At 38.7% G+C, this 15516-nt stretch overlaps 2 protein-coding genes across 3 annotated transcripts in view; both read left to right on the forward strand.

Moving 5' to 3' along the window:
* The window catches only part of LOC133546700 (gastrula zinc finger protein XlCGF57.1-like), a 237351-nt gene that overhangs the window by 65787 nt on the left and 156048 nt on the right, over positions 1-15516 (forward strand). The window lies entirely within an intron of this gene.
* The window catches only part of LOC133546704 (zinc finger protein OZF-like), a 52509-nt gene that overhangs the window by 13565 nt on the left and 23428 nt on the right, over positions 1-15516 (forward strand). The window contains exon 3 of one of the 2 annotated variants that reach the window (XM_061892503.1): positions 6088-8460. The exons of the other annotated variant lie outside the window; for it this stretch is intronic. Within the exon in view, the coding sequence (XP_061748487.1) occupies positions 6088-7361 (1274 nt within the window). The 3' untranslated portion in view covers positions 7362-8460. Of the gene's footprint in view, positions 1-6087; positions 8461-15516 lie in introns of those variants that run through there. 2 annotated transcript variants of the gene reach the window in all.

The raw sequence follows: 15516 nt of genomic DNA on the forward strand, positions 1-15516 counted from the left end.
GTTAAGGGTGTGCAGGCCTTCCAGTGCTTTGGTCAGGCTACTTTCTGCATCAGTGTAGTTTGGTATGAACGTGCAACACTGTTCACCAAATATTGTGCACACGCCCCCTTTTTCCGCTAACAACATGTCTAGCGTCATACGGTTTTGAAAAGCCATAAGGAAGGTGGCGACGAGTTGATCAGCGACGGCTTCAAGTCGGCCTGTGTAATTTTCTAATCCCTCTACGTTCTAGTAGACATAGTTTATTCTATCAACATTCTTGTTAATCGTACACCACCAGTAGACGGAGGATTCAAATCCACCTACAACTTAATTTACCAATTTATAGTCGTCAGATACACTTCTTTGGACACCCATTGGATCGATCAAGTTAGATCTAAAACACTTTGCCAGTTTACATCATGTCTAGTTATTTTCCAATGTCCAGGTATCAAAACTGTTCAGACATGTTAACAATCCTTGTACAAATATTCATACATGTACTATGTGTAAGCAGTTATCTTATGATAAGTTTCCTAACTGTTGTACGTGTCAATGCAGGTATAATTAGCTTTTTTTTATTTTATTTTATTATTTTACATATTTATCAAATATTAGTTTCTGTTTTGTCTGTTTAGCTACAGGTACATTTTGTTTTGCTCATTACTTCAATCAAACCTTTTTTGACTCATCTTGACTAATTGTCTGGGCTTTTACATACAACACAATCAATTTGTGTAGCCTTTCCTACTTGTTCTGCCATAAGGAACAAATTAATTGCCAAAACAGGAACCAATTATTATCAAACTTTGACACAACTGTGACAGTGGAATTTGTAGTGTGCTAGTTAACATGTCCCTTTAATAAGACAAATACAATCCCAAATACTTTTTTTCCCACTACATGACCTTTTTACAATGTGCTAAGTGTAGTCAGCTTGGTCTTTCCACTATCTTTACTGCTGTCTTAGTTGTTTACAACCTCTCTCCCCCCTTGGAGAATGCCAATGTTTCCTTTTCATTGATTTTTCAAAATTTTGGTAGCTGACAAGGTCTTCCAAATATTATTTCAAAGGGTCTTAGTCCTGTTGTACTTGTAAGGTTCATATACTGTACATTTTTACTAACTCTTTGCATAATGCTTTTGCTACTGTTAGCACATCTGCTTTTCCTTTAGGAAATATTTCTGCCCACTTTGAAAATGCATCTACTATGACCAGACAATAATGTTTTCCTTCACTCTCATTTAGTTCAATAAAATCCATGCATAGATGTTGTATACATTTTTTTTATTTTTTGTATGAATTAAACTATAGGAAGTATGGTACTTCTAGTCATGTCCCTCCTGTTGAGCCATAAGTTCACCTATGGCTCACAACTGCTACCCACTTCTACTGATTGTTTGGTCCGATTAGTGTATTGTCTGGACATACATAGATGTATTCTTTGTACAACGTGACTCTGTTTTGTTTTTTTTATTCATTTATCTTTTTCTTTTGGAGTACTTTGTTGTTGCATATATTTTAGTATATCATTGTTCATGTCACTAATTTGTAATTGTAAATGTGTATTTCTTTTTCCTGTTCCTTGTTTTGCTGCTGTCAGCAAACACACCTCCCAGTGACACTGCGTCTGCTCCTTTGGTGTGTGCTGCACATTTGCATATTGCTATTTTAGCTGGTAGCTGTACTGCTTTTACTCATTTTTTCCCAATAATTCTCCATGTTTTACAGGTTTTCCTGTTGACGTTCCTATATTCTTCCAGTGTTATGCAAATGTGTGCACTGTTGAAAATGTGTATTGGCTATCTGTGTATATTGTGACCTTTAGATCTTTCATTACTTTACATGCTTCTATTAGTGTTACTAATTCTGCATCTTGCATTGAGTAATTTCAATCAATCAATCAATCAATGTTTACTTATATAGCCCTAAATCACTAGTGTCTCAAAGGGCTGCACAAACCACTACGACATCCTCGGTAGGCCCACATAAGGGCAAGGAAAGGAAAACTCACACCCAGTGGGACGTCGGTGACAATGATGACTATGAGAACATGATACTGTGAATGATCAATCCATAATGGATCCAACACAGTCGCGAGAGTCCAGTCCAAAGCGGATCCAACACAGCAGCGAGAGTCCCGTTCACAGCGGAGCCAGCAGGAAACCATCCCAAGCGGAGGCTGATCAGCAGCGCAGAGATGTCCCAAGCCGATACACAGGCGAGCAGTACATGGCCACCGGATCGGACCGGACTCCCTCCACAAAGGAGAGTGGGACATAGAAGAAAAAGAAAAGAAATGGCTGATCAACTGGTCTAAAAAGGGAGTCTATTTAAAGGCTAGAGTATACAAATGAGTTTTAAGGTGAGACTTAAATGCTTCTACTGAGGTAGGATCTCGAACTGTTACCGGGAGGGCATTCCAGAGTACTGGAGCCCGAAATGAAAAAGCTCTACAGCCCGCAGACTTTTTTTGGGCTTTGGGGATCACTAATAAGCCGGAGTCCTTTGAACGCAGATTTCTTGCCGGGACATATGGTACAATACAATCGGCAAGATAGGATGGAGCTAGACCGTGTAGTATTTTATACGTAAGTAGTAAAACCTTAAAGTCACATCTTAAGTGCACAGGAAGCCAGTGCAGGTGAGCCAGTACAGGTATATATGTATGTATATATGTATATAAAGGTATATACAGTATAGGTATATATGTATGTATATATGTATATAAAGGTATATACAGTATAGGTATATATGTATGTATATATGTATATAAAGGTATATACAGTATAGGTATATATGTATGTATATATGTATATAAAGGTATATACAGTACAGGCGTAATGTGATCAAACTTTCTTGTTCTTGTCAAAAGTCTAGCAGCCGCATTTTGTACCAACTGTAATCTTTTAATGCTAGACATGGGGAGACCCGAAAATAATACGTTACAGTAATCGAGGCGAGACGTAACAAACGCATGGATAATGATCTCGGCGTCTTTAGTGGACAGAATGGAGCGAATTTTAGCGATATTGCGGAGATGAAAGAAGGCCGTTTTAGTAACGCTTTTAATGTGTGCCTCAAAGGAGAGAGTTGGGTCGAAGATAATACCCAGATTCTTTACCGTGTCGCCTTGTTTAATTGTTTGGTTGTCAAATGTTAGAGTTGTATTATTAAATAGAGTTCGGTGTCTAGCAGGACCGATAATCAGCATTTCCGTTTTTTTGGCGTTGAGTTGCAAAAAGTTAGCAGACATCCATTGTTTAATTTCACTAAGACACGCCTCCAGCTGACTACAATCCGGCGTGTTGGTCAGCTTTAGGGGCATGTAGAGTTGGGTGTCATCAGCATAACAGTGACAGCTAATACCGTATTTGCGTATGACGTCACCTAGCGGCAGCATGTAGATGCTGAAGAGTACAGGGCCAAGGACCGAACCCTGGGGAACTCCACACGTTACCTTAACGTAGTCCGAGGTCACATTGTTATGGGAGACACACTGCATCCTATCAGTAAGATAAGAGTTAAACCAAGACAGGGCTAAGTCTGACATACCAATTCGTGTTTTGATACGTTCTAATAAAATATTATGATCGACGGTATCGAAAGCAGCGCTAAGATCGAGGAGCAGCAACATAGATGACGCATCAGAATCCATCGTTAGCAATAGATCATTAGTCATTTTTGCGAGGGCTGTGGAGTGATTTGCCCTGAAACCGGATTGAAAGGTTTCACATAGATTGTTAGACACTAAGTGTTCATTTAACTGCTCCGCAACAATTTTTTCGAGGATGTTTGAAATAAAGGGAAGGTGAGACATCGGTCGGTAGTTTACCATGAGGTCAGGATCGAGGTTAGGTCTTTTAAGAAGAGGATGAATAACCGCTTTTTTGAATGCTAGGGGAACAGTGCCCGAGGAAAGTGATAAGTTTATAATATTTAGCACTGATGAACCTAATAATACAAAGAGCTCCTTGATCAGTTTCCCAGGAAGTGGAAATGCACCCCCATACCATCACAGATGCTGGCTTTTGAACTTTGCGTCGATAACAGTCTGGATGGTTCACTTCCCCTTTGGTCCGGATGACACAGTGTCAAATATTTCGTAAAACAATTTGAAATGTGGACTCGTCAGACCACAGGACACTTTTCCTATTTGCATCAGTCCATCTTAGATGATCTCGGGCCCAGAGAAGCCGGCGGCGTTTCTGGATGTTGTTGATAAATGGCTTCCGCTTTGCATAGTAGAGCTTTAAGTTGCACTTACAGATGTAGCGACAAACTGTATTTAGTGACAGTGGTTTTCTGAAGTGTTCCTGAGCCCATGTGGTGATTTCATTTAGAGATTCGTGATCGAAAGTCACGGTCATTCAATGTTGGTTTCTGGCCATGCTGCTTACGTGGAGTGATTTATTCAGATTCTCTGAACCTTTTGATGATATTATGGAGCACAGATGTTGAAATCCCTAAATTTCTTGCAATTGCACTTTGAGAAAGGTTGTTCTTAAACTGTTTGACTATTTGCTCACGCAGTTGTGGACAAAGGGGTGTACCTCGCCCCATCCTTTCTTGTGAAAGACTGAGCATTTTTTGGGAAGCTGTTTTTATACCCAATCATGGCACCCACCTGTTCCCAATTAGCCTGCACACCTGTGGGATGTTCCAAATAAGTGTTTGATGAGCATTCCTCAACTTTATCAGTATTTATTGCCACCTTTCCCAACTTCTTGGTCACATGTTGCTGGCATCAAATTCTAAATTTAATGATTTGCAAAAAAAAATGTTTATGAGTTTGAACATCAAATATGTTGTCTTTGTAGCATATTCAACTGAATATGGATTGAAAAGGATTTGCAAATCATTGTATTCTGTTTATATTTACATCTAACACCATTTCCCAACTCATATGGAAACAGGGTTTGTACAAAACACACACACACACACACACACACACACACACACACACACACACACACACACACACACACACACACACACACACACACACACACACACACACACACACACACACACACATACTGTACATTCTTGTATGTGTGACCTTCTTGAGACCTCTGAAAAATGCCTACCTATTTAGGTTCCCCCTTTTTAGATATATCAAGATTTATATTTACAACATTATTAATATATACATACTATTCCAATATAAAAAAATAAGCTTTTTGTAAATTTCTTTTGGATTCTGTTTTTTAACTGGTTTTTATTCTACATTATGTGGGCTCCACCGAGGATGTCGTTGTGGTTTGTGTTGTGGTTTGTGCAGCCCTTTGAGACACTAGTGTTTTAGGGCTATATAAATAATCATTGATTGATACATTATTTATTTGATGTTATTACGATCTCTCTCTCTCTTTCTCTCTGTGTGTGTAAACATATTTTTTTTAATAATTTTGGCCAAAAGGGGCACATTTCAATGTCTTACATACACTTGTTATTTCATACGTTGCTCAGAAGGGGAACACATTCAAAACTGACACACAGTCAACTTGAAAAATTCCTCCTTTTTGGGACCACCCTCATTTTGTTGGATTTCACCAGCAGGGGTGCAAATGAGACATTCTCTATTCGACGCAATGGTTTTCCGTATAGGGACCATGATGTATGTCCTAACTTGTTCACACCTGCTCATACGGAAGCTACTTTTCCTTGATGGATTCTCAAGAATGGTAGAAATAAAATAAATGAATAAATACATACAGTGGATTGCGGGGACCCCTTGAGGTAGTTGTAAGGTATCCCCAGCTGAATGACAGGTAGTTAACAGCAATGGAACCTCACTGGGTCCATGTGTACACTCTCAGTTACATTAACTTTGATATTATACATGTGGGCCAATAGATAGAAATGCTGTTAAATGTAGCTTTGATGTGGCAAGCTACTATTGCAGTGTAGCGTGTAGTGTAGCTTGCTACAATTCTCTGAGGATAGTTTAGCTACTTTTAATGGAGAGTAACTTGTAGCTTAGCTTATTACATTTTCCAGGTCGCTTGCCCATCACTGTCTGTTTGGCCTAGCTCACATCTGAATAGTTTGAATACTGCAAACTTCAATACAGTAACACCTCATTTGTGTTGTATGTTCTGCAGACGTCCAGCAGGTGTCAGCAGAGAGTCATGAAGAGATTCCCTCCAAGCAGCAGGAGTGGAGCTCCAGTGTGGGACAGAAGGAGCTACAGACCCCCTCCCACATTAAAGAGGAAGAGGAGGAACTGTGGAAGCAGCTTCAAATGTTGGTGGAGGATAATGATGAAGATGAAGCTCAGTCCTTACAGCTTCATCACTGTCAAAGTGAGGAGAACAGAGGGGCGGAGCTTGTAAGTCAACACATCACAGAAGCTGATGGAGAGCATTGTGAAGATATAAAGTCGGAACCAGACAGCATCTTTGCTCCACTGTCAGACATGGACCACATGATGTCAGACTCTTCTGATCACAGTGACCACATTCAAGAACCTTTGGAGAGTAAAAATGACTCTAAAGGTGATACGAGACATCACACTAACAACAAAGACTCTGACTGCTCTGAATGTGGGAAATCATTTAGACTGAAGAGTGATTTTACAAGACACATGAGAATACATACTGGAGAGAAACCTTTTACTTGCTCTGTTTGTAAGAAAAGTTTCTCCACAAAGCAACACATGACCACACACATGAGAACACACACCGGAGAGAAACCTTTTACCTGCTCTGTTTGTAAGAAGAGTTTCTCCGTTAAGCCTGCCATGACCAGACACATGAGAACACACACTGGAGAGAAACTTTTTACTTGCTCTCTTTGTAAGAAGAATTTCTCCAGAAAGTCTAACATGACCGAACACATGAGAACACATACTGGAGAGAAACCTTTTACTTGCTCTGTTTGTAAGAAGCGTTTCTCCACAAAGCAGCATATGATCACACACATGCAAACACATACTGGAGAGAAACCTTTTACTTGCTCTGTTTGTAATAAGTGTTTTTCCAGAAACCCTGACATCTCCATACACATGAGAACACACACTGGAGAGAAACCTTTTACTTGCTCTGTTTGTCAGAAGAGTTTCTCCACAAAGTCTAACATGACCTCACACATGAGAACACATACTGGAGAGAAACCTTTTACTTGCTCTGTTTGTAAGAAGACTTTCTCCACAAAGCCTAAGATGTCCGCACACATGAGAACACATACTGGCGAGAAACCTTTTACTTGCCCTGTTTGTAAGAAGCATTTCTCCACAAAGCTTGTCATGACCAGACACATGAGAACACACACTGGAGAGAAACCATTTAGTTGCAATGTGTGTGATAAGATGTTCCGGCATAAGTGTCAGGACAGTAAACACAAGTGTGTAACAGTCATGGAAGCTGCAGGGATTTAAAAACACTTAGTGATTGTGCTAAATGTACTTTAAAAACACAGCATGTTTAATATGAATGTATATTTGATGTTGTATGTAGTGCCTCTCATCTTCTACTGTTAAGTTTAAAGGCCTACTGAAAGCCACTACTACCGACCACACAGTCTGATAGTTTATATATCAATGATGAAATATTAACATTGCAACACATGCCAATACGGCCTTTTTAGTTTACTAAATTGCAATTTTAAAGGGGAACATTATCAGCAGACCTATGTAAGCATCAATATATATCTTGATGATGCAGAAAAAAAGACCATATGTTTTTTTAACCCATTTCGGAACTCTAAAAGGGTGAATTTGGCGATTTAAACGCCTTTCAATTGTTCGCTGTCGGAGCAATGACCTTTCACCCGTGACGTTACAACGGGAAGCAATCCGCCATTTTCTCCACCACATTACACACACCAAGTCAAATCAGCTCTGTTATTTTCCGTTTTTTCTACTGTTTTCCGTACCTTGGAGACATCATGCCTCGTCGGTGTGTTGTCGGAGGGTGTAACAACACGATCAGGGACGGATTCAAGTTGACTTACGTGGAGTGTGCATCGATTAGCATGGCGTGCTAATCGATGTTAACATGCTATTTAGGCTAGCTGTATGTACATATTGCATCGTTATGCCTCATTTGTAACTATATTTGCATCCAGCCTTTCCCTCCACCCACATTTAATGCCAAACAAACACATACCAATTGACGGATTCAAGTACACCAGTGGTCAAAAGATGCGAAAGTCCCTTGTTTGTTCTGCACATTTTACCGACGACAGCTATGCTACGACAGATGGCACAGAGATGTGTGGATATCCTGCGACACTGAAAGCAGATGCATTTCCAACGATAAAGACAACGAAATCACAAAGGTGAGTTTTGTTGATGTTATTGACTTATGTGCTAATCAGACATATTTGGTCACGGCATGACTGCCAGCTAATCCATGTTAACATGCTATTTAGGCTAGCTGTATGTACATTTGTAGCTATATTTGCCTCCAGCCTTTCCCTCCACCCACATGTTATGCCAAACAAACTTTTACCAATCGATGGATTTAAGTTGCTCCAGTGGTCAAAACATGCAATCGTTGGTTAGAAGGCGATCGCCGAATAGCTTCAAAAGCTATTCGCTCAATAGCTTCAGTTTCTTCTTCAATTTCGCTTTCGCTATCTGCCTCCACACTCCAACCATCCGTTTCAATACATGCGTAATCTGTTAAATCACCTAAATCGCTGAAATCCACGTCTGAATCCGAGCTAATGTTGCTATATCTTGCTGTTCTATCCACCATGTTTGGTTGTATTGGCGTCACTATGTGACGTCACAGGAAAATGGATGGTGGATTTACAGATAGCGAAAATCAGGCTTTTTAAACCCTTTTTTGGGATATTCCATGATTGGTAAAATTTTGAAAAAAACTTCGAAAAATAAAATAAGCCACTGGGAACTGATTTTTATTGGTTTCAACCCTTCTGAAATTGTGATAATGTTACCCTTTAAATTTCCCTTGAGTTTCTTGTTAAAGGGGAACATTATCACTATTTCAAAAGGGTTAAAAACAATAAAAATTAGTTCCCAGTGGCATGTTGTATTTTTTGAAGTTTTTTTCAAAATTTTGCCGGTCTCCGAATATCCCTAAAAAAAGCTTCAAAGTGCTTGATTTTTGCTATTTGCGATGCCACTGTCCATTTCCCTGTGACGTCATACAGTGCTGCCAATACAAACAAACAATGGCGAATAGCACAGCAAGATATAGCGACATTAGCTCGGATTTTGACTCGGATTTCAGCGGCTCAAGCGATTCAACAGATTACGCATGTATTGAAACGGATGGTTGGAGTATGAAAGTATTGAAGAAGAAACTGAAGCTATTGAGTGAATAGCTATTGACGCTATTCATAGCCATAGCATGGCCGAATAGCTGCGTCACATTCTGACGTCATCCCCTCCAGAGCGATAAACAGAAAGGCGTTTAATTCGCCAAAATTCACCCATTTAGAGTTCGGAAATCGGTTAAAAAAATATATGGTATTTTTTCTGCACCATCAAGGTATATATTGACGCTTACATAGGTCTGCTGATAATGTTCCCCTTTAAAAACGTTGCAGAATGATGACGCATACGCGTGACATCACCTGTTGGAGGGGACATGTTAGCGTAGCACCAAACACGGCTAAAAGTCGTCTCTTTTCATCGTGCAATTACAAAGTATTTTGGACATCTGTGTTGCTGAATCTTTTGCAATTTGTTCATTTAATAATGGAGATTATAAAGAAGAATGCTGTTGGTGGAAAGCGGTGGATTGCAGCTGTCTTTAGCACCGAGACACAGCCGGTGTTTCTTTGTTTGTTTTTAACACAGAGCGGTCAAGCGAACATGTTTTCTCTACGTCAACCAGCATGTTTTTGGATGGGAAAATTGTGATATATATCTTACCGGAGAAATCATTGGATTATTCGTCGTTCTGCAGCAGCTGTGAGCTTGGCTCCTCGGCTTCTCTCTGAGACACAGTGTGTTCACCGCAGCCATCCGACCTCGAGGTATGCCTTTACAATCTTTAAAACCTCACTAAAACACTATTAAAACAATAAGCAGATAAGGGATTTTCCAGAATTATCCTACTAAATGTGTCTAATTACATCTGAAACGCTCACACTGCCGTCGCCCGGAGCCGTCACATTTTTTTTTTTTTTGCCATTTTTTCTTCTAGTCCTTTACTTTCAATATCCTAATTCACAAATCTTTCATCCTTGCTCAAATTAATGGGGAAATTGTCGCTTTCTCGGTCCAAATTGCTCTTACTGCTGGTGGCTCCCATTAAAAACAATGTGAATATGTGTGGAGTCCTACAACTCGTGACGTCACGCGCACATATTTCCGGTACAGGCAAGGCTTTTTTATTAGCGACCAAAAGTTGTGAACTTTATGGTGGATGTTCTCTACTAAATACTTTCAGCAAAAATATGGCAAGATCGCGAAATGATCAAGTATGACACATAGAATGGACCTGCTATCCCCGTTTAAATAAGAACATCTCATTGAAAATCTCTACTGAAATGAGATGTTCTTATTTAAACGGGGATAGCAGGTCCATTCTATGTGTCATACTTGATCATTTAATTTTGCGATATTGCCATATTTTTGCTGAAAGGATTTAGTAGAGAACATCGACGATAAAGTTCGCAACTTTTGGTCGCTAATAAAAAAGCCTTGCCTTTACCGGAAGTATGTGCGCGTGATGTCACGAGTTGCAGGGTTCCACACATATTCACATTGTTTTTAATGGGAGCCACCAGCAGTAAGAGCAATTCGGACCGAGAAAGCAACAATTTCCCCATTAATTTGAGTGAGGATGAAAGATTCTTGAATTAGGATATTGAAAGTGAAGGAATAGAAAGGAAAAAAAAAAAAGTGACAGCTCCGGGCGACGGCAGTGTGAGCGTTTCAGATGCAATTAGACACATTTACTAGGATAATTCTGAAAGATCCCTTATCTGCTTATTGTTTTAATAGTGTTTTAGTGAGGTTTTAAAGATTGTAAAGGCATACCTCGAGTCTAAGAGAGAAGCCGAGGAGCCAAGCTCACAGCTGCTGCAGAACGACAAATAATCCACTGATGTCTTCGGTAAGATATATATCACCATTTTCCCATCCAAAAACTTGCTGGTTGACGTAGAGAAAACATGTTCGCTTGACCGCTCTGCTTTCACAACAAACAAAGAAACACCGGCTGTGTCTCGGTGCTAAAGACAGCTGCAATCCACCGCTTTCCACCAACAGCATTCTTCTTTATAGTCTCCATTATTAATTGAACAAATTGCAAAAGATTCAGCAACACAGATGTCCAAAATTCTCAGTAATTATGCGATTAAAGCAGACAACTTTTAGCTGTGTGTGTGCGCAGCGCTAATATTTCCTGACAGTCCTTAACGTAACGCGTATACGTCATCATTCCGCAACATTTTCAACAAGAAACTCCCGGGAAATGTAAAATTGCAATTTAGTAAACTAAAAAGGCCGTATTGGCATGTGTTGCAATGTTAATATTTCATCATTGATATATAAACTATCAGACTGCGTGGTGGCTAGTAGTGGCTTTCAGTAGGTCTTTAGGTCGGGGTCTGATCATGACTAGTCATAAATATCGACACCAACATCGCCCCCTTGTGGTGGAAAATGATAACAGTCATAACTTCCTTCCACATGCTCCAATCTTCCTGATTTGTTTTAAGGTGGGTGAAGATCATTGTCATTCTACATCCTGTGCGCAAATTCAAAATGACATTTTTCATACTCGGCACATTTTCTAACATAATCTTGTTAATATGCTCAATAAGGTTCTATTCAAATGTAATACAAGTAATACGTAAGACTTTATTTGCACACTTAAGGAGATAAGTTTCCAGGTAAAAAAGATGCTACCTCGCTAAAAAGATTAATTGTTAATCAATTTATTTTCCATGAATTAATTTACATCCAGAACACACATTGTTAAATTTCTTATTATATTATAATCATTACTATAATTGAATGTAAGTTTGTGTAAAAATATTTTCACACAACAAAGTGTGAATACATGTTATAAAGTGTGGGGTTGAGTTATAATTGATATAATACAATTAGGTATGGCAAATGCATTTTGTTTACTTGCCAACTATTCAAATTATATTTAATATACATATTTATATAATGTCATGTAATATGACTTCAACATTATTTATGTTAATATAAGACTTTATTTGCTAGCCAGTTTTGGTTCTGAGTATTTATTTTATTTTGTTATTGAACAATTAAACATACATAAACAATGTTTGGACACATTAAGGTACTTTCAATACAATATGAGTCAATGCTTTTTCAATATTTTACTCAGCAATATAAAAAACATCACATTAAATCCAATCCTCTTACAAACAAAACCCGTTAAAGAAAGTAAAAGTAAATATGAGAGACCATTCGAATAAGATTAAAATAAAATATGTATAAATAAATGATACACTTAAATTATTTCAGTAAATATAATAAGGGCTTTTTCTATTTTGTACAATCTTCCAAGATTGAATTAATAAATTCAAATCATTAACACAATGTTAGAATTTGGATTTCACTTTAAGAAAGACACTTTTGTGTATGAGAGCAAATGTTTCACACTTTTTAAAAATTGATATAAATTCACGACACGATCGATCCACGCATGCGCGAAGAGTACGTCACTTCATGGACTTACAATGTGTTTTATGTCAGAGTTCATGCCAGAGGTGGGACCAAGTCATTGTTTTGCAAGTCACAAGTAAGTCTCAAGTCTTTGCCCTCAACTCTCGAGTCAAGACAGGCAAGTCCCGAGTCAAGTCCAAAGTCAAGACTGGAAAGTCTCAAGTCAAGTCCCAAGTCCTGCATTTTGAGTTTCGAGTCCTTTCAGGTCATTTTAATCACAGACTAATACATTTACACAGATTATGTATGTTTTTAAAATGCTGTATTTATTTATTAAAACCAAGTGCATTTGAAATTGCAGGAAAAAAAATAGTGCTGACCTTGCAATTCATAATAACACTATTAACCAGTCATTTTAAACATTTAACTCATTGCTTTACAGAATAAACACATTTGGAAAAACAAGTTGAACTGTACTTATTTGTACAAAAGTGTTAACATTGTATTTCCATGTCATATTGCATTGTAGCTAGTTAGTTCCACAGCAGTTTCTATCCTGTTCTTACCTTATGTCATTGATCTCATCTCATTCTGTTTGTGTGTTTATCTCATCGTACACATGAAAAACATAACAAATACATGAAAATAACAATGAACAATGTACTGTTTAGATTTCAGGGCCCTATGCAAAAGCAATCTGTACACATATTCTTAATATAGTGTACATTTTAACTGACCTTTATTTGACTATGTTTGTCTTTTTGTAGGTGGCTAAAATATGCGGTGCTGCTGACCACCGTATAACCTTACGTTACAGTTTGTGATACACTGACTAACGTAACACTATGTGTAGGTACCTCATGCAACCCTGCTTGAAAAAAATCACTTTACAAAAAGTATGAATATGGTAGCAAACTGCAGTGGATGCAACAGATTGTCGTGTTTGCAATGACGTTATAACCAGAGACATCTTATAAGTAGACGCCGCATTGGCTGCTGTGACGCGAGCAATTTGGCCGCCATCTTGAAGTGGTGATGAGGAGCTGGCGAGCAGCTTAAACTGACAGTTGACAGGTAGAAAACAAAGATGCCGGGCGGTGTTCAGCGTTTTCCTGTTAATATTAGCGGACTGTTGAAAATAGGAATTGGGGGATTACTTTTCACAAGTAAGATTTAACATTAACGTACTATTGCCTTCCGCCTGATTGTAGCTGAGATAGGCACCAGTGCCCCCCGCTACCCAAAGGGAATAAGCAGTAGAAAATGGATGGATGGATGGTTGTATTTTGTGAAAAGAATATTACAACAGAGTTGTGAAGGAGCAAAGATCTTCAATATTTGTATGTGAAAATCACAAAGAAATCTTCTGGGGGAGGATGACGCCCCTACAGGTATTTGCTTTACAAACTTTCAGCCCCACCTAAAACAACATTCACCAGTTGCCAATGATTATGATGCATTCTCATTTTAGGCAAAATATAAGACAATACTTTCTTAACAGTATGTATGTAACCAGGAATAAGTTTTCAAGTAACAATATTCAAATACTAACATTGTTGGGTACAACAGAATTTAGTTTTATTCTGAATCCAGTCAAACAGATTGGTGGTTTTAGCTGATATAAAAACTTACAGGTTAAAGTTAAAGTAGCAATGATTGTCACACACACACTAGGTATGGTGAAATCTGTCTTCCGCATTTGACCCATCCCTTTGTTCACCCCCTGGGAGGTTAGGGGTGCAGTGGGCGCCCGGGAAACATTTTGGGCGATTTAACCCCCAATTCCAACCCTTGATGCTGAGTGCCAAGCAGGGAGGTAATGAGTCCCATTTTTATAGTCTTTGGTATGACTCGGCGTGTTAATATATGTTTATGTTGAAGTATTTGGCAGACGCATTTATCCAAAGTGACATACATAAAAAATACATATAAAACAATCACTGAAAACATGATCATTTAAGGGAAGAATATAATAGAATATCAATACAAAATGCCAAGACAGAATAAACTCCCTGCTGCTGCAGCAACAGAGATAGTCTATAGGTCCGTAAGATACATAGATATCTAATGTATTCATACATTTTTTTATGTAGAACATATGCATGTATATACATATGTACATGCATATGTTTTTTCCCCCTTCTCTGGGATTATATTCCCAGTATTGATCTTGGACGTCTGGTCACTTATAACATATACAAATATTCTGTTACTGTTAAGCAAACAATGAATAATAAAACACACCAAAACATGTGTCCTTTTATCATAGTTACACGTATGACGAAAATCAGTGTTTTTTAGTGAGGTAAGATTAATTAAATGCGCCGACTGTTCATTGCTCCTGCCAAATTAATTGCACTGAGTGGAGCGGATCACCACTCCAAGATGGAGGCCGACTGTTCATTGCTCCTGCCAAATTAATTGCACTGAGTGAAGCGGATCACCACTCCAAGATGGAGGCCGACTGTTCATTGCTCCTGCCAAATTAATTGCACTGAGTGAAGCGGATCACCACTCCAAGATGGAGGCCGACTGTTCATTGCTCCTGCCAAATTAATTGCACTGAGTGGAGCGGATCACCACTCCAAGATGGCGACCGCGCGTCTCGTCTCCTCAGCGCCAGTAGCAGAAGTGCTCTATACCGCGTCTACTTATAAGATGACTATGGTTATAACGTTAGCAGTGAGTTTACAGCCTCACTCATTCAACTACACAGCAAATACAAGTCACATTACTCAGCCAATAAACTTTAGCTTACAATCAAAACTTACCCTTCTTTGTGCATCTTCAAATGTCGAACGAAATTGGAAGTTGTTGCGTCTACATATTCGAACTGCATGTTTTGCATACGGCAATTCGTTTTTTGTTGACCAAGTCGTAGTTTTTTATACCCGGACGAAACCAACGTTGGCATATTTTTTTTCTCAATGGCGCGTTGTTTAAGAATTATTCTTCCTTGGTTTTCCTG

Source organism: Nerophis ophidion, unplaced genomic scaffold (assembly GCF_033978795.1).
Source record: "Nerophis ophidion isolate RoL-2023_Sa unplaced genomic scaffold, RoL_Noph_v1.0 HiC_scaffold_38, whole genome shotgun sequence".
NCBI lineage: Eukaryota > Metazoa > Chordata > Actinopteri > Syngnathiformes > Syngnathidae > Nerophis > Nerophis ophidion.